Consider the following 21,753-nt stretch of genomic DNA (forward strand, 5'->3'; position numbering starts at 1 on the left):
TCTCTCTGAGGTGTCTACCTTCTTTTTACCCTGTTCAAAGGGTTTATAGTTTTTTTAGTAGTTTTTCCTTACTCTTGTTGAGGGTTAAGGGCAGAGGATGTCACACCCTGTTAAAGCTCTGAGACAAATTGTGATTTGTGAATATGGGCTATACAAATAAAATTTGATTGATTGATCAACTGTTTATATTATTTATATTTACTTATGTTTTCCAAAATCAGATGCAGAGGACTTAATTTTCACGTGACAGTTGACAGGTTCACTGAGATAAAGATATGACCTGACAGGTCAGACTGTGGCTACTTTCTTACAAATCTCAAGCAGTTCATGGAAATGATGTTCAAACAGTGTGTTAAAAATCTACAGTAGATTTCCATGCAAAAATAGATATTGTTAATAACTGCTCTCCACTCTGAAATACATTTTAATTTAGGTCCATGATTTGTACTTACTTGTTGAGAGCATAGGAACAACTGAGCAGAGTTTAAATATATGGATATGCCTGTCAGGCAGCTTTACAGCAACACATGGAACTTTTTGTGCAATTGACAGTATTTATTCAAGTATATCCATTAGTCCTACAATGAATAAAAGACAATATTACACATGGCAGAAAGAAGAGGAGGATCTATTCGTCATGTTTTGTACCCACAGACTGGTTCTACCAGAAGAATGAAATAAAAACGAAAATAACACAGATGATCAAATGAGGATGTTTTTCCATCGTTTAAAACAATTGTGTATTTACAATTCATGCACATGCAGTATTTGGATTGATACAAAAAGTAATAAAACTAAATATTTAGGGTAATTCTTCAGTATAAATATTATAAATAATAGTTCTTAATATAAATGGCTTCATCTTTAATGTTGGTCTGAGATGTAGAGATATTTGGTGTGAAAAAAGCTTAATGTTAAGTGTATTCAAGCTTACACCACCGGAAATCCTCAGCTGTTGACCAGGGTAAGAACCACTACAATTAATTTAACCACACAGGCAGAGATAGGGTGTAAAGAAAAGGTATTGGTGTTTTAGGATAAAGGTGGAGCTTAGGGGTTGCCTCAGAAGAAGGGAGGTGCAGCAGAGTAGTTCTGAGGTCAGTATCACCCAGAGAAAAGGACAGGCACTGGGGTCACACACCTTCTGCTCTCTCGGGCCCTGCTCACACCTGGTATTAAAATCTGTCCTGAATGTGAGAGAGAGAATATTGTGCAGCTGTAAAGAAATACTTTACTAATTTAAGAAAAGTATCAGTCATTATGTGGTGGTCAGTTTTAATATTGTGATGGTAGTCTGAAACAAATCTTAGTGACACTGAGAAGCGTATAAATATGTTTGCGTCGATTTGAAACTAGTGGGAGAGACGACATCAGCAGAGGAGAACGCATTTGGAATTTGGAAATGTGCGTGCGTCCAAGACCACGTCTGATGTGGTTTGAGTGATCAGATCTCAGCGTTAAGACCTGTACTTAGCGCTGACCACTTGTGATTGGATCACTCAAGGCGAATGGTAATACCAGGTCTGAACAAGGTCTCAGTCACATCGTCACTTCTGCAGAATAAACTGGTCAATGAACTCGTTCTGCTCCGACTCCACCTTGGACAAGGCTTCATACTCGATACGATACCTGAGACAAGCAAACAAAACAAACAACCAAATGAATGCAATAAAGAAAAACACATCACACACAGTCATGTGACTACAAATTCTGTGTAGAGTAGAAATCATGATAAGACTTATCAGGAAAATAATCAGCCATTTTAAAATTTTACACTTAAACTTACTGTTGAAAACACACCTATATCAATATGAGGCTGACTGCTATTTCACTGACTCACATGAAGGAAAGTGACTCCGTTTTCAGCGATTTACTGTTCCAACCTAATTTTACACACCTCAAACTGTTCTGGAAAGCAGCCCATTGTATTGACTGCTGAGTGGCTCTATGATATTGGATGCCCTGTTTTTTTAAAATAATATATCCTGCTGATAAATGTTAAATGCATGCTTACATTCTATACAACCCCAACTCAGAAAAAGTTGGGACGGTATGGAAAATGCAAAAAAAAACGGCAGTGATTTCTACATTTTATTTGACTTGTATTTCATTGCAGACAGTATGAACAAACGATATTTTATGTTTTGTCTGGTCAACTTCATTTTATTTGTTAATATACATCCATTCCTGCCATTCAGGCCTGCAACACATTCCAAAGAAAGTTGGGACGGGGGCAATTTAGGGCTAGAAATGAGGTACAATGATTAAAAAAATGATGTGATTTGAAATAGGTGATTGTAATCATGACTTGGTACAAAAGCAGCATCCAGGAATGGCCTAGCTCTTTAGGAGCAAAGATGGGCCGAGGATCGCCAACAAATATGTGAGAAATGTTTAAAAACAGTGTTCCTCAAAGAAGGATATGAAGGGATTTGGATATTTCATCCTCTACGGTGCATAACATCATTAAAATATTCAAGGAATCTGGAGAAATTTCAGTGCATAAAGATCAAGGGTGCAAGCCTAAGCTGACTAACCGTGCTCTCCGATCCCTCAGACAACACTGCATCAAGAACCGTCATTTATCTATAAGCAATATAACCACATGGGCTCAGGATTACTTTGGCAAACCTTTGTCAAGCACTACAATACGTAGTACATCCACAAATGCCCGTTAAAACTTTACTGTGCCAAAAGGACGCCTTATGTTAACCGTGTTCGAAAGCGGCGTCGACTTCTCTGGGCTCGAAGGCATCTGGGATGGACCATAACACAGTGGAAACGTGTATTGTGGTCAGACGAGTCAGTATTTCAGGTCTTTTCTGGAAGAAATGGACGCTGTGTACTCAGGACTAAAGAATAGAAGGACCATCCAGACTGTTACCAGCAACAAGTCCAAAAGCCAGGGTCTGTCATGTATGGGCTTGTGTCAGTACCCCTGTTAAAAGGTAACTTACACTTCTGTGATGGCACCACTAATGATGAAAAGTACATAGAGATTTTGGAGCAGCATGGCTGCGGAAGAAGAGGGTGGGGGTGCTGGACTGGCCTGCGTGCAGTCCCGACTTGGCCACAATAGAGAATATGTGGTGCATTTTCAAACACAAAATGCAACAATGGAGAGCCCGTACTGTTGCACACCTTAAGACTTGTTTGCAGGAAGAATGGGACAAAATGACCCCTGAAATGCTTCATCACTTGGTGTCTTGAGTTCCTAAACGTCTTTAAAGTGTTGTGAAAAGAAAAGGCAACATTACAAAGTGCTAGATGCTTTACTGTCCCAACTTTTTTTGAAATATGTTGCAAGAATCAAGTGTTTATTTTGAAAAAACACAATTCATGGAGGTCAAACATCAAGTAATGTGCTTTTGTATTGTTTTTATTGTAATACAGGTCAAAGATCATTTATAAATCACTGTTCTCAGTTTTAATTTTAAATGTAACATACCGTGTCAACCTTTTCTGATTTGGGGTTGTAGATGAGAGTAAATTTTTCAGTTTATGTATATGCACCTAAAGACATATTGGTTAAGTGAAAATGAATAAAAGATACCATATAAATTCAAGCCCTGAGAGGAACTTCAAAGCATTTACAGTAAAATGTGTGAGCCTGATAAAAGTTGCTTTGTCAGAACCTGGGAAGACAACATTTTACTGAGCACTTAAAAGTAGCATGAAGGGTTCTGATCATATGGAATCAGATCAGAGGCAGGTTTTATACAATCAAATATATATCATTGTTATTGACTTTTACTCCGTGGAAGTTGGTAAAGGAACCTTCCCTCTCGTACAGGAAAATATGATTAATAATATTGAGTGTTACTTTTGTGTGTTTTAGTCCAGCATGGGTAGGTAACATCTGTCACTGGAGGAACAGAGAGTATCAAAAAAGCAAAGAGAGAAAATCAGTACACAGCCAGAATTAAAAAGGAAGAAGACAGGAGAGACAGGGGAAAAAAATAGAGCAAATAAAGGATTTGACTGACAGAGGAAAAGGAGAAAGAATTGGAAGTAGCCAATACCGGCTGCTGAACCAAATGAGGCAAGTTGGTCTGAGATACAAAACGCTGAGGCCAAAGGAATCCAAAGTCAAACTAAAATACAGACTTAAATGTGAATAAAATGTTTATAAACAACATTCATTGTTTTTTGTTTTAATGCTGTAATTGATTGATTCAATGTATTTGAGATTTAAAACATTTTACCCTGTTAAAGGGTTTTTAAGTAGTTTTTCCTTACTCTTGTTGAGGGTTAAGGGCAGAGGATGTCACACCTTGTTAAAGCCCTATGAGACAAATTGTGATTTGTGAATATGGGCTATACAAATAAAATTTGATTGATTGATTTAAAATGACTACAAGTTTATGTTTTCGTCACCACCTTCAGATATGGATTATCTCTGTCCGGTGTATGCCAGCTCTGTCAGATGCATAATAATATTTCAGTATGATATTTCATATTTTTGGAGGAATTGTTGGTCATATGTGAAAATGTTATCTGTCTCCTAACACGAGAATGTGCTTTTAAATCTTACAAATATTTTGATAGCTGTTTAAGGTAAAGTTAATATTATACAGTCCAATAAAAAACAAAAATCTTTGTAACATAAATATATATACATATTGATAGTAAATTTCTTGAGGGCTCTGTCAGCCTTAGTGAAAATTTGTTTTTGTTAAGAGTTTTTGTAGGTCTAGCATAATGCGAGTAAAAATGAACCTGTGTTTTTGGTGACTGATGGTGTTGATACAAAATAAGTGATGGCAAGGCAAAAAGCACATTTTGTTAAAAAGAGCAATGTTGGGAGGGTTTATCAAAGCATAGCTCAGTAGCGTAGTACATGGTAGATGCATGCATGTCGTTTAATTTGTCTGAGTTTGAGGTTTTATTTTTTCAATATTGGATCCTCTTTTGTGTTAACATGTATTTCCCCTCTACTCTGTACTTTACGGTAAAGTAGTTTTACCCTTTGACCCTATGCTTTGACTGCAGGTCGCGCATGGTGGTTTGTTGGCGGTTGGTGGAAATGTAATGTGTTGCAGTGGAAAAGCTGAACTAAATAAACGTTAAAAAGATCGAACATTTTTTCCCACTTCTCAAGAATCAGTGAATGTATATATTTCACAGCGGACATCACCAGCCATGTTTTTGTTTGCAGCACATTGACACCAGTGTCGGCCCTTATCACCAAAAGCTCTCTTGGCAAATGTGTCAGTGTCTCTTCTATGTGTCTGGCACTTCTTTTTCATCCTTAGATATTTGTTTTCTTGTTTCTTTTTATTTTTGAGTCTGTTGCATGTTAAAAAAATGAATCAACACACCCACTCGCTCACAGTGAATCCTGCTGAGAATCTCATGTTGTGTTCTCAAATCTTCTCCTTCGGACATTCTGCTGACTTTTTACTTGGGGGCCATACGGAACAAGTCCTGAGAAAGTCCAGAGGCTGTAACTCAGACATTTGCAGGGGATGTGTGTGCTATAATGCATCATAAACTTATGTCTACATCAGAAAAGAGTTGGTGAGATAAAATGTGAAGGGTTACTTTTGAGGAAATCTATTTTCTTAATTTCTCAAGTATAACTGATAATGTTGTAGCTTATCAATACTGTGGCCTTTAATAATTGAGCCCTGGGTCTGTACTGGATTTTGGGGCCAATCCTTTCAATTAAATTGACAGACAACGAAAACCGTCTAGAACAGACCTGCACTATTATAGCTTTGTTACAGAGTTGACACACACACACACACACACACACACACACACACACACACACACACACACACACACACACACACACACACACACACACAGTTTACCTCTCAAGTTGCATCTTTTTTTCTGCAATGAGAGCCTGAAGCTGCTGCTGTTGAGCCTCCCTTTGTTTTGCTACTGACTTCAGCAGGTTTCTGGCTCCTATCGCCTAAAGGAGAAGAAAACAGGATGAATACTCTAATGAGCAAACACAGGCACATACTGTACAGCTGAACAAGAGATCATCCATTCCAGATTTAAATGTCAAGCATACCTTCATCTTTTCTGTCTCTGCTTCTTTTGCCAGTTCATCAACCAGTTCAATCAGACCTCCAACTATCTTCTGAAACTGGCCAATTTCTGGAACAGATAACAAAGTCACACTTATGTAAACCTAGTTAACATCGGCAGAGAGAAACACTCATGACCAGATGGCCTTGACAAAGCCTTCAGTTCTTACTGTCCACAAATTCTTTACACTCCTCCTTCAGCTCTGAGGTCTTCTGGCCCACATCAGGCTCCAGTACCCTGAGCTTATTGAGTTCATCAAAATAAATGCCAGCCTCTGCCAACGGGTCTTTAGCCATGGCCACAGGCCCTGTCGCAAAGGAGACACAAATTGAAGGATGAATTTATTTGAATTACATGAAATATTTTTGATTTGTGGATGTTGCAGTCTACACACTGAAATCAACAGGATCACCAGGGCAGCTTTATAACAAGTGTGCCGCTGAAGTGAATCTCTATCTGGCTTTCACACTGAGACCACTTTGCTGACAACGTCTATATCTGCAACGTTAACACGGGACATGTCTCCTGATGCAAAGTAAACATCTTGTTAAACTGTGTTCTATAATGAGAGATGGCTACAGTGCCTATGTTCTTTCTGTTAAACTCGAACATGTGGTGTATCTAACGCTGTATGTACCGTTACATACATACAGCTACATTACTCCATTCGGTTTCTTCCCGTGTAAACCATCTATATTAGCATTAGCGAACCATTGGTCTTGAGTAAATTAGTTAACATTTGGTCTAACGGTGACCGAGCTAACGTCAGTGTTGTATCATCAGAGGTGGACACAGTATCAAATAGAGAAGTTCACATACTTCCCCTGCTATGCTCTCTACTGGCCATGTTATTAACAGCTTTAGCTTCTCACCACAACAGTTAAATAAACTCAGCTAGTTAGCTATATTACGCTAGCCCGCTCACAGAAGCTATCTGGACGCTCTAAAAAAACCCTAACCTGGTTAAACCTTACTTCCTTCAAAAAGTTACATTAAACACTATCTAAATACGAGGACAGAAGAGTGTGTGTCTCACCTGTTTACACAGCTATCACCGATGTGTTGTGTTGTGTGATGTGGCACAGCAACTAAAGCAGACCAGTCTCCTCCCCAGGAAACGCTGAACAGGAACATGAACAGCGAGCAACTATCACAAAGCTTTAAACTGGGATTGATGGCTCTTACTTCGAAATTCAACCGGAAGTGAGGATTTTCAGACAGAGATGAGCCAGTAGTGGACAGGTGTTGTCTTCTTGTTGTTTATTCACGATGTATGAGTTTCACTACTACCTGTTGTTTCTTCAGGGTAACTGTTGTTACCTGGGACTGAGATCCATTGCCCTTTGCATGAATGTACGAACTGGGTCATTATTATAAGATAATAGGCCATTTTTGACACTTTGAGACAGTAACATTTGATATAGCATTATTCTGATTTGTTATTATTATTATTATTATTATTATTATTATTATTATTATTATTATTATTTGCAGATAACATGCTTCCAATACCAGTGTATGATGTAGGTTTCCAGCGGAACCAGCTAAACTTATCAAGATACCTCAGTATCTTTTTCTGTCCTTACCACATGCAACAAACCAAAGTAGGGCAGTCATTTTATACATATAGTTTTATTCTCTTCATTCTTTATTGCTTGTATAACTATGCAAAGGATGCAACTAAGAAATCAGAAGTAAAAGTGACAGAAACGTATAGTAAGGCTTTAAGCTAAACACATAATTAATCAAAAATTATTAAGAAGAAAGAAAGAAGGAGAAACAAGAGACTTGTAGAATTCAAAAAGGAAGACATAATTTAAAATGTGAGAATTGGACATACAGGGTTAAACAGTACAAACATGATATAGGAAATTGTAAGTACTGTAGGTAAACCATAGAACATGTAATGATTAATTGTCATCAATCTCAATAGGAAAGGCAAATTGTCATTAGCAGACTGGAAAAAGATCACATCAGATTTCAAGAATGCTGACATTGAACTCTGGGCATGTTGGATACAAGGCGAGGCTTTCTTTTCTTACTAGAACAGGACTAATCAAAGGAATACAGTGTAGGACAGAGGTCTTCAACAGGGGGTCCGCGACCCCTAGGGGGGCGGCGGAGGTAATGCAGGGGGGTCGCGGAATTTTTGGTTGATTAGACAATTTTTTTTTTTATTTATTTATTTATTTTTTTCCAACCAATTTTTTTCCCACAAATTTAAATGTCTTTAAATACACATTAAGATGAATCCAACATATTGTAGCGAACGGATAAATGGAGGCAGAAGACGTTATCTTTCAGTCAGCAATGCACACATTCAGCGACACACAATAATAAAAACATGAATATATGAACCTGTGTATTATTTGAATAGCTTAGTATTGACTGCACAATAACAGGGTAGCTGTATTTATACATGGCACAAGGCCCAGTTTAATATAAAACACAATTTTATACAATATATATAATAGGGGGTCCCTGCTCCATCTCTCCATCAGTTTGGGGGTCCTTGGCCTGAAAAACGTTGAAGACCCCTGGTGTAGATGAAAAAACAGGGTCAGGGACACCGGGTCAGAAGGTGGCGGTAATACACTGAAAAGTTGTTAGCCAACCACCATAAAAAGCAGAAGAGGAAGAAGAAGAGGGAAGAGGTGGAGTGGAAGAGTTAAACCTGAAGAATTTGTTTAATATTGGAGAAGGAAAATATAAAGTATTGTTTGAGTTTTTAAGAGAAACCGGTTTAATGAAGAGGATATAAGTTTAAATTAGGGTTGGGTTTTTCTTTTCTTTTCTTTTTTTCTTTTATTTATTTGTTGGTGTTTTTTTGTTTGTCTGTTAGTTGGTTTTTTTTATTTTTATTTATGTATTTTCGCAGACCAAACACTGGGACCCCCACTCCAGAATAGTAGGTGGCGGTAATGCGCCTTTAACATTAGGTGCCACCCGCCATTAAAGAAGAAGAAGAAGAAGAAGAAGAAGAAGAAGAAGAAGGGGAAACTTTACCTACTTTGTTGTGAATACATCTTGACAAGGCTGTTGACATGTATCATGACGATAAATAAGGTGACTTAGCCACCCAGTATGCGGTTTCCTGACCAGTGAAGAGGAGAGGTCGGTAAGTAACCGTCAAAAGTCGTAAAGTGTCGCCCGGTTACGTTTTGTTCACTACAGATAGGGACAGTAACGTTAAACCCTCCATTGAAAGTGTTATGTTTATTTAATTGAACATATACATCTAAAGGATCTTCTCTGATTGTTATAAACCTACCGAGAGGTTACTGTCTTTTTTGGTTATACAGTTGGCTTGTTCTTTTCTAGTTGTGTCTCATTCATGCTGAACGTTTGTTCACTCCTCTCAACATTTGCTAACATTAGCACAAGAAGTGTGGCCCTCAGCGAATCAGAATCAGAAACACTTTATTGATCCCAGAGGGAAATTGTGTATATAACGGCGTTCATAACAATACTGTAAATTGCCGCTGACTCAGTAATAGTAACTAAGTTAGCTGTTACTTCATGTTCACTTGTTAAGTTGAGTAGTTCAGGTCAGTAACCACATCTCTCTGTGTGTTGACGTTATGTCGACAGTAGTTTACCATCTAATAGAAGCTAACTAAATAACTTTCACAACTATCTATTTCAAGTTAAAACCTTAATGTTTATTAGCTAGCGATGCTAACGCTGTGCCCTAGAAACAAAATACAATTATTTAAAGTTGTTTATGCTGTCACACTTAACGTAGGCACTATTCTGTTAAACCGAGCTGAAGCTTATTTGAGAGCACTGTAAATTAGCTGGAGGTTGGACAGCAGCTGCGGATTTTACTTAATGTCAAAATAAGTTATGTTGTGTGTCATAATTTGTCCTTTTACTCAGTCATATGTGCCCCTCCCTACCCCCGTTAGTTTCCGGCCCAGTGACATTCCATTGACTGGAAAGGGGGACTGAGGAAAAGATAATAGTAGTGTTTTCTACTCGGTATTATAATACATGCCTTCAGCCACTAGGTGTCCTTGCTTTACCAGTTAAACATTGACATTCCCTGTAGATCTACAGCATTTTTGGCTCAATCTCAGTGTTCTATGTTTTGTCAGCAATGATCTGTAGCAGTGAGAGGTTGTGGTGGCCACATCAGTAACTGTCATCACGGCGGGGGACCTTCGAACCTCCGTCTGCAGGGTGGTCATCTATCTCCAAAAGGACATGTCTGGAGAGAGCTGCCTGCCCCAGCAACATTCCCGGTCAGACTCCACCTCCCCAGCCCCTCCTCTGACCTGTTCCAAGTCTAAGACCTGCAGTTATCAAGGAGCGGTCGGCCTGGGCAACAAGTATGTCCGCATTAATGTTGGTGGGGCCCTGTTTTACACCACACTGCAAATACTAACCAGGCAGGACTCCATTCTGAAAGCCATGTTCAGTGGAAAGAAGGAAGTGTTGACTGATAAAAAAGGTAAGCCATCGCTGAACTGCACATGCAAGCTGACTGTTCTATATAGATTGTGACTAAAATCCATTTTATGCTGTTATCTTTCCATAACACAAATCTGTTAACATTAGCACCAAAACTAATATTGCCATTTTAATGTTTTATTAAACATGACTTTTCACACTAAATAATAATAATAAAAAACACCTCTGCTAGTGATGTTAAAAGTGTTTATGTCAAAATTGTGGTGGAAATTCCTGTTATAACCTAAACACTTTCTGAAATTTATGAAACAATGCCAGGACTCTACGGTATAAATCCTTGCATCTTCCAGTCCTACAGTAACAATAAAATCCTTGTTAATACAAATGAGTGGATTCAGTCAACAGAAACGCTGGCGTGCTTTAACTTTTAAAGTGATACTTTTTTAACATATTCGACAAATGTAGACATTGAAACTGTGGTGAAAGATCATTTCATCGTGTATTTTGCTGTGAACCACACGCAACACTGAGACAATAGGCGAGATGTTGATTCTCTTGAAGAGCAGTGAATGCATGGCACATGGAACACCATTCATCCCAGTTCAAGCAGTCTTTTGCATATACGTATAACGTGCATGTTGATATCACGATGATGGTAAATTTGAGATATATTGTGAAGCCTTAGTCAAAGTGACTTTAATATTAATCTGGAAAAAACTTATGTTTACTGAAAACTGCACGTAGTGCAGGCATACAACCACAGTGCGTTATTTCTACTTTAACAGTATATTCCTTAGCTGCATCCTGATACATTATGTTGTCCTGTCTGACACATGCATTCATGGTATATTTTTGGAATTATGAAATAATTGAAATGACACCAGAAAAAGTCTCACATGATTACATTGTCATGTAATGGAGAATGTTTGTCAAAGATGTTTGCTGCCCCAAGACTGCACCAGTGTCTTGGAGGTAACAATATTCACATTCTCATCATGGTCTGTTTCTGTTCAGGTTGGATCCTGATTGACCGCAGTGGGAAACACTTTGGCAGCATACTGTCCTACCTGCGTGACGGCACAGTCACCTTACCCAAAGGCGGTCAGGCTGTTAAAGAGCTGCTGTCTGAGGCAAAGTATTATCTCATCCAGGGCCTGGTGGAGCTTTGTCAAAACACCCTGCAGGTCAGTTACACCCATACTGGCCCATATTTATACAAGGGAGAAAAGGGGATGTAGTGCGAAGCCCCTGGATATTTAGTATATCAGAAGAAGAGTTATTTTGGTTAGTTCTTTTTAGTTCAAATATTACAAAATATATTAAGGCTAGTCTGTGAGAAATATTTAGGTTGTGGTGATTTCTTCAACTACCATCACACGGTTGGTATATTGTTGGACAAAAGCCTTCTTGATCACTATAACAAAATTATTTAATTCACTATATCCAGTTTCCACTGTATTTTTCTACATTATAGTAGAAACTGAATTTCGAGACACAGCGTGGCAGGCTGTACCCCTGTCGAACGTCGAGGGTGCATAACGATGTAGACTCAATATTGTGATGGCTTGGCAATGGTATCGTCCATCAGCCCAACCCTAGTCTATATCAATTTTTTTTTTTAATTTACGTATCTTATCAACTTTTCCTCTTATATCCCACCCCCAGTTTTCTTGTTCAGTGAGAGAAAGTAGCTGAAAAACCTAAAACCAAACTGCTTTTCACTGTCTACCTTTCTCTTTTCAGAGCACACTATGTGAAGTTACTTTTCTTTCTTCCTTCTGACTGACTTCTCACTGTCTCTCTGTCCATAGTGTGTGAATCTCAATCACGGACACTGGAAGCCATAGATTTGATTGGTTGAGTAGCATCACATGAGATGATTTACAACACATGCAGTTGGTTTCCTGGGCTGCCAAACCAGTGCTATAAAGGCTAGAAAAGCTGCTCTCTCAATGATTTATCACTTTTAGTGCCGCCTATTTGAGACATGAGGTCTAGATATTCAGACATTTGATGAGGTTCGTGCTCAGGGTCTTTTGGATAAGAATCAGACCATTTTCTATGCTGTACATCACGACTATTCAACTTTGATCATGCCTTTATATTTGAGTGTGTAAGTCACGTGTCAGCATGTATGTGTGTGTTTATTCCTACATATGCAGCCCCAGGAGGAAAGGACAGAATAAGGGTGAATAGGAGCAGATCAAAACGAGGCTGACCACAGATATACCTTAGTCTTATCATATCACACACATGCCAGCTTTATTTGCAGGCCGTCTTGCGGGCCAAAGCACATTTATCAGGGTCTTAAACTTAGGTAATGGCTTTTAAAGCTTTGAGTGACTTGTCAGAGGACAGGAAACTAAAAAGCTGAGTTTAGGTCGGAGCCATCCTAAAAGGGCATGCAAAATGGCGAAGAAAGAAGTTCTGAGATATTTGTCAAAGGCATCTCTACTCTTTGTTATGAATTCTTAATCCTGACTTATTTTGACTGCATGTAAGAAGCAATTTAAAATTGTGCAATGGTACATTTTATGTAATTATGTATTTAGATAAAATGTTGTATTTGAGTTTCTACTTAAATGTTGAGAATTTAAATAATCATTTCAGAAGGCCTTCATTTTGTATTTCATATAGTTATTTTATTAGTAATGTTTAACAATGATCTAAATAAGAATAATTATCAAAATGTGTCATGGTATTATTTAAATATGATTAAATATACCCAATCCCTAAATGCTATGATACCTTCAACTTTAAGTGTATAATGATTTCTGATTGACAGGGCAATAAAGAGCAGCCCCTGTGTGTTGTACCTGTGGTGACCTCTAGTAAGGAAGAAGAGAGGCTCATCCAATCTTCCTCAAAGGTAAATATGGAAATTCAGAATCTTGAATCAGAGACACTGAAAATATTGTACAAATATTGTTGAACTATTTTTTTAACAGCATCTCCATCAATTTGAGCCCACTGAAGTGCTAATTTATAATGAGAGAAATCAGGATCAGGTCTTTTGTGGAAAATTGTTCTTGATAATAAAAAGATAAAATACTGTACTGTACTAATAATACCTGTTCATTTCCTTTAGCAGCTAATTCATTATATGCATTATATATGCTTATTTTTCATATGAATGCACTTAGAGTAGCTTCGGAAACATCACTTAGTTTTGAATCTTCAATCTCTCTACACCTTTATTTAGACCCGTAATTCTGTACTTTATAGAAGCCCCTCGCAGCAGTCACAATTTTAAGTCTCTACAGGGTTTGCACGCCTAGATTTGTGCAGTTTAACACATTCCAGGCAGATCCTCTCAAGCCGACAGTCTGACTGGATGGGAAGCTTCCATCGTCAGGTCTGTCTACAGATGTTTTAGGGGGTTTAATTCTGGGCCACTCTGACAAGGGGCATGCTGTGGGAATATGTTGTGCTAAAAGATAAACTGTTGTCCCAGCCTCAGGTCATGTGCACTTTGAAGCTCTGTCAAGTGACCATTGGGTACTTGGTCACCTCCCTGGCCAACACCATTCTTGCCCACTTACTCAGTTTAGCCAGACAATGAACTCTAGGAATAGACTGGTGATTTCAACATTATTCCCTTCTATAAACATTTGGAAACAGTTTTATTCCCCCTTGGCCTGATCTATGCCATTTACATTTTTTTCAGGAAGGTCTACAGAGTATACCTAGAGTATATATAGAGAGTATACCGCTTTCTCATCCTGAGATATTTATCTTCTTTTTGTTGTTTTCATTTTTGCGTCTGTAGCATGTTGGAAACATCTTCAACACACCCACTTGCTTGCGGTGAATCCTGCGGAGGATCTCCTCCTGTGTTCTAACATCGGTTCATTCTGCTGAGTTTTTACTAGGGGGCTTGCAAGTGAAACTCTAGAGAAAGTTCGGAGGCTCTCACTTGGACATTTGCAATCTCAAGCCCATTTAAATAAAGGCCTTTTACATTTTTCAAACCACTTTGAGTGCCTGGACCTGGATTCTTCATGCCATTATTATTTGGACACAAGTTTTCCTAAAATATTTTTGACATATTCCCTTCCATCAGCACCAGTGGTTAAACCTGCTCCCAGCTTCAGCCCTGTGACTTCTTCCCCTTCCCTAAAATGAAATTCAGCAGAAGTGTCACTGTTTTGCCACAGTGGTGCTTGGAGCAGTGTATCACTGCACAAGTTGACTACTTTAAAGGGGACAAATTTAAATTGGGTACAGTTTTTGCTTGTTATAGGCATAGTCTCTGATCTCACCTTGTATTCTGACCTAGGTTGGCTGATGTCAACTTAAAGTTGATTCATAAATGGTACATTTAGATGAATTCTAATACTGAATCTTTTTTCTTTTCTTTGTTAGCCTGTGGTGAAGCTGTTGTACAACAGAAGCAATAACAAGTACTCTTACACCAGGTGAGGAAGCCTTCCTCCTTCGGTCCCACACGTTTCATCATTGATAAAAGATTGTCTTTTTTCTTCTACTACTTTTTGAGCTAATAAAGTCTAATGAGCCACAGACTAGAGTAAACAATGAAGCACTTTGTTTCCTTATGGGTCCACAGTAACTCAGACGACAACCTGCTGAAGAACATCGAGCTCTTCGACAGGCTGTCTCTCAGCTTCAATGGCCGCGTCCTCTTCATCAAAGATGTAATTGGAGATGAGATCTGCTGCTGGTCCTTCTATGGTCAGCGCCGCAAACTTGCTGAGGTGTGCTGCACCTCCATTTTCTATGCCACAGAGAAGAAACAGACCAAGGTAAGAATTTGGGAAGTCACAATTGCTGTTTATGAAAAGGTAAAGTAGACATATTATATGTATGGCTCTATTTATTTGACATATGCATAACCAGGTTTCTAATCAGCTCAAACCTGCGTTGGAAAATTTATAATCTTGAGCGGTATATTGTCATATATTGAAGATTTTTCTTCACATTGTAGAAATGATATCTGTGTCTCTTGTCGTAGGTGGAGTTTCCAGAAGCTCGTATCTATGAGGAGACTCTAAATACTTTGTTGTATGAGACAATGCCACCGCCTGACAACTCCCTGCTGGAGGCCACTCGTAGAAGCTATAACAACTGTGGCTCTCTCAGTGAGGAGGAGGAAGTGTCGGGGGGAGCTGAGCTTCGTGAGCGTGTTCGTCGTATCCATGTCAAGAGGTACAGCACATATGATGACCGGCAACTGGGACACTGAGACTGAAACCCCCAAGCACTGGGCTGATTTGAGCTTTTCACATTAATGAACAAACGTGTGATGATGCCTGTTTATGTCTATTTTGAAATTCTTATTATCTTAGTATCTACCACTACTATCTAAAAGAAGTCAGAGTTATGACATTGATGTAATTACATCTGACTTTTTGACCTATCATAATTTAGGAATTATCAGAGGACTCAAGGCAGATACTTCAAATGTCAAGAGAGTCGTAGCTTTTACTAAGTAAATGTAGTTTATTAGTGGAGGACAAACCACTAACGTGCACTATTTCTTAGATAAAATAAAATATTGTAAATGGACTGTATTTATATAGTGCTTTTCTAGTATTATTGACCACTCAAAGTGCATTACAGAACAAGTCTCAGTCACCCATTCAAATACATATTCATATCGTGCTTCTATAAGCAGCACTTTTTTTTAATCATTCACACACTGCAATTTGGCAGTTTAGTGCCTTGCCCAAGGACACTTCATCGGACTGGAGGAGCCAGGGATCAAACCACCGACCTGGCTAGTTGAGGATATGTTCTGCCTCCTGAGCCACATCCGCCAACTATGTTATAGCACTTACTATCTGAATAAGCATGTTTTCTATTTGTAGATTGTATTTTTCATTTACACATTTATATTTACAACAGCCTTTTGTTCGCCCAAGATTTAGTTTTACCAGAATTGCCTCTAACCATGATGCCTTTTTCCAGTTGTAGATAAACGTTCTTGTTATTCAAAAATAATTGTTTGTCTTGTTTTGTTTTTAGTTGGCAGGAGTATTTGTGAATTGTAGAGTTGGAAATTGACCATCAGCATGCCAAAAGTAATATGCTCTTATGCATTGCGCACCTCAAAGAAGCAGCAATGCTTGTAGGCAGCAACATTCTATGAGCCGCTGGAGGAACTGGTGTATCAGTTTACAGAGCAATCAAACTTCCCTTTTTTAATGAAGCAGTCAATAATCTTACCTTTTCCATGCATGAGCAAGAATTATATTGTTCATGTTAGACAACAGACATAAAGAAGTTTTTCACATGACAGCGGCAGGTTGGTTACCTTGCAGTGGAGCCGGAGGTGTGGAGCCAGAGGTGTGCAGCCTATTGCCTTAAGCTCCTGACTGTTCTATTACACGCCAACATTTGCATTAACAATCGTTAATTACCAATCTAGGGACAACGTTGCCAATTCAGCATCGAACTTCATTCCTTCACTCACCAAGTTCTGTCTTCAGTGGTGGAAAGCCACACCAATGTTAACTCTTGATTTGTTTCTATTTATATCTCTGATAAACTTCTACTTAAGCTAGCCCCGGCCCGGCTCATCACTGTAGCATCCAGTCTGCCATAAAGAAGTAGCTCTGTTCAGAGGGATAATTGAAACTTCTTGTCTTGTAAATGTAACAATGGCTGCAGGCTGCAGCTCTTGGCAAAGGACCATTACCACCATTGGCTCCTGACAAGAAACATACTTATTGCACCTTTTTTAAAAAGTGATTCCTTGACAAAAAATGCCAAACAAAAGTTCTGCATTAAAATGTTCTTATTTGGTGGAGGCATTTTTGATAAGCGATAATGTTTAGCTATAGACATTTTTTTATCTGACACAACAACAGTAGGAAATTGCACTACCTAATACAGCTCTGAAAGTGGGATAAAAAGATGTGAAATGTAAGCAGTGTTAACCAAATTTCACTCAAAATTAGATAAAATAGCTCCTTTCAATAATGGTAATAATAAACATTATTTACATAGCACAGTTACAAGGTAATAATGACATTTAAGGTAACATTTTAAAAGCAAGATAAGCAAATGTGAAATGAAGAAATATTTAAGATTCTGCTCTGTTTCTATGTCAAAAATCCAATTTAATTAAACTTGGGGCTTCGCCCAACTGAACTCCTCTACAAAAGGTCAGATTTCCATTAAAGCATGCGACATGCAGCTTGGTTTTAATTGTCAAAGGCTTGTTCAAGTAACTTGCAGCCAGTGTTCCCCTCTTATAAATAGGGCCTCAGCAGTTTATTGCTTAAAGTAAGTGAAAGTGTCAGAAGGCAAGTTGTTATTCTTTCTCAATGTCAAATCGTGGCTGTAATAAAGGTTTCTAAGAAGTCATGACACTGGATCTGTTGTATCCAAAGCAGTAGGAGAGAAAATCATGCTGCAGTGTAGCAAACCTTTAGTGAAACATGGTGGCGGGAATATTTAAGTCTGGGGCAGCTTTTTCTACTCACCCACCCTGAAGTGACCACACCCTGAACAAGGAGAGGTACCTCCCCATTCTTAGGTGACATACTGTACCCTCTGGTTTTATCTTTGTGGAGTAGGATTCACACTGCAGCAGGACAGTGATGCCAAAAACTCAAAGGTTTTGCAAGATCAACTTGAAGACATCTGTCCTCTGCAGTGCACTGGAGGAAACGGCAGCGGCTATAAATAACTTGGAGGCTCTACAGGTTGCTGTGTGGGATGCTGAGAGGCTGCAGGTTGGGCGGGCCTGGAGGCTCACACTGATTTTCTTCCCTCTTCCATTGATCAGAAGCTCTTTGGAACATTGTCAGTTAATGCTGGGATAGCATGAGTCATCAGGTTTCACAAAAACTCATAGAGACACACCAAATACTTTGATATTTTGAGATCTTTGTACATTGTTCAAAGATTCAAGTGTTTGTCGCTGATATTAATATCTGTAATAAAATGATGATTCTTTCTTACAAAAACGAAAACGAATCACCTTGGTGGATCTTGTGAGGAGGGTCACACCAAGGTTGAGAACCACTTCTTTAAGTTGTCCAGTCATCCAAAGGAATTAGCTGCAAGACTTGGACTGTAGCAGAAATCAAACAATGAAAGATTAATGTCCTGCCAACAAATTGAGGCAAAAGGCTTTTTGAGTTGACAATGTTGAATTCAAATTGGATACAGTTTACTGTGGAACAGAAATACCAACTCAACAGATAACTTTGTGATGGTTGCAAGTGCACCCTCAGCCCACATGGCGGCACAAGCAGGACTCCAACGGAGGTTGCGTCATTTACATTGCAGCAGCTCAACCTGCCATCAGCACTGAGAATGAGGAGGATGAGCTTCAGGAGGGATCATCTCTACATCCCTCTGTGTGTGATGGTGCCAAGCTTGTGAATGAAGTCATTAAACAAGAGCGGATTTCGAATGGGCTCATCGGATGCACTTGATGTTTCCTCCAGTTGAGTCCTTCATCTATGTAGAAGAGAGCTGTCAGGATGAGATAGAACCCGTAGTGAAAAACACATCTGTCCTCTGCACTGCACTGGAGGAAACGGCAGCGGCTATAAATAACTTGGAGGCTCTACAGGTTGCTGTGTGGGATGCTGAGAGGCTGCAGGTTGGGCGGGCCTGGATGCTCACACGGATTTTCGTCCCTCTTCCATTGATCAGTGCTGTGAGGAAGGCGGATCCTCTGACGTCGTCGCCAAGCTGCTCGGCTGCGTCAGAGTCCAGCCGAGCGAAGGAAGAAGGAGAGACGGAATAAAAAAACCGAAACGGACGGAGGGTGTGAAAAGGCCGAGGAGAGCGGACCGAGGCTGCCACGGAGACTGACCTGCGGCCTGCACAGCCGGGCAGACATGGAGGGCTCCACGGAGGAAGAATACAAAGAGAAATTATTATGGAGCGTCAAACGAGAGGTAGGCTGCTGTTTGACGGGCCGCCGCGCGTCACACTCATTTTATTGTTTGATTTTCTGTCATTATTTCCTTCTAAGTCACGACAGAAAGCGTGGACGTGTTGCTTCAACGTTAAGGCAGATCCCAGTGTTTACATGTTGTGTTGCACTGCATTCTTCTCCGTTTACTAACAAGTTCACCAAAACGGGGCTGAATAAATGGAGCTGCAACTGCATTCAGTGTTTGTTACGTTCATTTGAAAGATGCCTCTTTCAGTACAGGCTGCATTTGTGTCTGCTGCCTCCACCACCAATACTAACATCCACAGCTCAAACAGCGCTCCAGGCATTTTGTTCCTGGTGATGAATGTTTCGCATCTCTCCAGTGAGGAGTAAGACATTACTCCTTTAACCTCTCTACCCACTACCATCCAAATCATCATGCTTCCTTCACAACATGCGGTAAAATGTCTGTGAAAATGATAGTGACACTGATGGAGACAAGGTGTGGATTACTGCCTACACTTTAATCTGAGTGAGAGCAAATGTGAGCCTGTAGGTACCATCACTAAAGTGGAGAGGACAGGTCGGACTAAAAATATCAGGCCAACAATCCACCAGACAGTCGAGCAAAAGAGAAGAAAATGTACAATCCGTGTTGTCTGAACTTTGAGAGTTCCAGACATCACCCTCACGAAGAATCGTGAGTTGTAATTCTGGTCTTCAATTTAACCACAGAATGAACTGGATGTAATCAACATTTCATGTTTTGTGACATGAAATCAGATGCGTTTACCAAAGCTTGTGCTTGTGTGACCTGATATAGCTCTGCAGCTGATGTAAAAAGTCTGTCCTGTTAGGGTAGACAAAGTAAGTGTACTTCACAGTACCAACATTTATTTTGCTCTGGACTTTAATGTCAGTGATACACTTCTTGTTCAGCCTTTGACATCTAGTCCAATGAAATGTGTAAATAAGTTAGCTCTTTTTTCCACTGGGGTACCTGCACATTGGTTTGTGGAACCTTTATGAATTCACTCCCTTTTAGCACCAATTTAATTTTGATTGTTTAGCAGTGTTGTAGCCAACATCCCTTACATGGGGTCAGTGACAAGTCCAAGGAGACTTTGAAGCTGTCAAACCCCCTTTTCATGAGGGTAGAGCTGAAGTCAAAGCTAAGAACAGTAAACACTGCACAATGCCTATCAGTAAGAGAGGAAATCTGTGATGAATCTGAATTACTCAGTACGGACACACACAGTACAGACCACTTTAGAAAAGACTAAAATATGAAAGTAACAAGCAACACAATTTGTCTAAATGTTGTGTTTTTTTCCGACATGTGTACTCATGAGACACTAAAACAAAGCGATTCTAAGCGTCCCCTAAACTTAAGTCTCAAATAAATCAGAGTCAAAACACTGATAGAGACAAATCATCTCATAAAAGTGTTTAAGTAGTAACTAGAGATATTTATTGTGTAAGGGTGTTTGAGCTGTTTTCCAAAGTACCCACTAGTTGTTGGACCATAAGGGCAGCCACAAGTAACATTTATGTTAATTCATTTTCACTTGTAGCACATTTTGTCATGTAAAATATGCAGACGGAAAAGTTTAGTGGAAGGAGCCAGTGTGAGTGAAGGCTAAATACTTTCCTGTCCTCCTCCGGCCCATCCCTCATTCACCCACAGGTCAGCTCTTAAATAATTAAATCATCACAATGTCTGTGGGGCCAAAAATAGCTGCAGTTCTTAAGACATCTTCAGCAGGCAGGGGGAGCTGTGTTTACCAAACTCCAAACATCAGAGAAAGAATGAGGAACGTTAAATTCATTAACTACTGGGCCATTGGAAGCTGTGTTGATGCTCTGAGCTGCATCTTTAACCACACCTCTGCTCATTATGACATGTGCTTAGGCAGTATACATTCTTTAAAGAAAACTTATTTTCTGCTTTATACTTTTAAATGTAAATTTTCATCACATGTCAATACATATTTTTCTTTGTGTCATGTTTGAATTTTTACCATATTGTTCCAAAGTGTCAGTGATTGGTCACAGTTCATCCATTAATGCTGGTCAGTAGCCAATGCCCTCGGGAATTCTAAAGCAGAGTGACCTGGATGGAAAGATAGTGTTTGAACAAAGGCGTTTAGCTCCTGGTCCAAAGCTCCTGTCTCTTTAAGCAGCACTCAGCTATCTCAGTATTGCTTGGCAACTGAAAGCTTAAGCAGCTCCCAGAGAAGTTAAATTGCATCAGTTGGCGATTAATATCGCAGCAGTGAGGCAGGTGGTCTCTTGTACTGAGAAAAAAAGTGCCTTTCAGTATTAACCTGCTACCATCAGGATCCGTTTGGTTGTATGATATGTAGCGAGGAGCTCTGTTTAGGGGATTTTTTTCTCATGTACTAAGAATACAAATATTCAATATATATAAACAA

General features: G+C 39.3%; 3 protein-coding genes across 9 annotated transcripts in view; 2 read left to right on the forward strand and 1 right to left on the reverse strand.

The window, feature by feature from the left end:
- Positions 1–540: 540 nt before the first annotated feature.
- ift20 (intraflagellar transport 20 homolog (Chlamydomonas)) lies at positions 541–7,171 on the reverse strand. 3 transcript variants are annotated; one of them, XM_035154552.2, is made up of 6 exons: positions 7,082–7,171; positions 6,215–6,352; positions 6,029–6,114; positions 5,820–5,923; positions 1,519–1,629; positions 541–1,187 (listed from the first exon to the last, which is right to left on the reverse strand). In XM_035154552.2, the coding sequence occupies exons 2-5, from the start codon at positions 6,339–6,341 to the stop codon at positions 1,548–1,550; spliced, it is 399 nt and encodes a 132-aa protein (XP_035010443.1). In that variant the 5' UTR covers positions 6,342–6,352; positions 7,082–7,171; the 3' UTR covers positions 541–1,187; positions 1,519–1,547. The 3 variants fall into 3 exon arrangements, with proteins under 3 accessions (XP_035010443.1, XP_035010442.1, XP_035010444.1); XM_035154551.2 differs by having other exon boundaries at positions 541–1,629; XM_035154553.2 differs by lacking the exons at positions 541–1,187; positions 1,519–1,629 and adding an exon at positions 1,694–3,865.
- A 1,813-nt stretch (positions 7,172–8,984) lies between these two features.
- On the forward strand, positions 8,985–16,416 carry tnfaip1 (tumor necrosis factor, alpha-induced protein 1 (endothelial)). Its single transcript, XM_035154889.2, has 7 exons — positions 8,985–9,163; positions 10,143–10,498; positions 11,473–11,642; positions 13,244–13,327; positions 14,824–14,876; positions 15,026–15,221; positions 15,431–16,416. Exons 2-7 carry the CDS (start codon positions 10,252–10,254, stop codon positions 15,659–15,661), a joined length of 981 nt encoding a protein of 326 aa, XP_035010780.1. The 5' UTR covers positions 8,985–9,163; positions 10,143–10,251; the 3' UTR covers positions 15,662–16,416.
- Positions 16,417–18,702: 2,286 nt separating this feature from the next.
- sgsm2 (small G protein signaling modulator 2) overlaps positions 18,703–21,753 on the forward strand; it is a 103,737-nt gene continuing 100,686 nt past the window's right edge. For 3 of the 5 annotated variants that reach the window (XM_035153451.1, XM_035153449.1, XM_035153450.1), the window contains exon 1: positions 18,704–19,337. In XM_035153451.1, the coding sequence (XP_035009342.1) occupies positions 19,278–19,337 (60 nt within the window). In that variant the 5' untranslated portion in view covers positions 18,704–19,277. Of the gene's footprint in view, positions 19,338–21,753 lie in introns of all 5 variants that reach the window. The other 2 variants (XM_035153446.1, XM_035153448.1) reach the window with 1 other exon arrangement.

Source organism: Hippoglossus stenolepis, chromosome 4, assembly GCF_022539355.2.
Source record: "Hippoglossus stenolepis isolate QCI-W04-F060 chromosome 4, HSTE1.2, whole genome shotgun sequence".
In the NCBI taxonomy this organism is placed as follows: Eukaryota; Metazoa; Chordata; class Actinopteri; order Pleuronectiformes; family Pleuronectidae; genus Hippoglossus; species Hippoglossus stenolepis.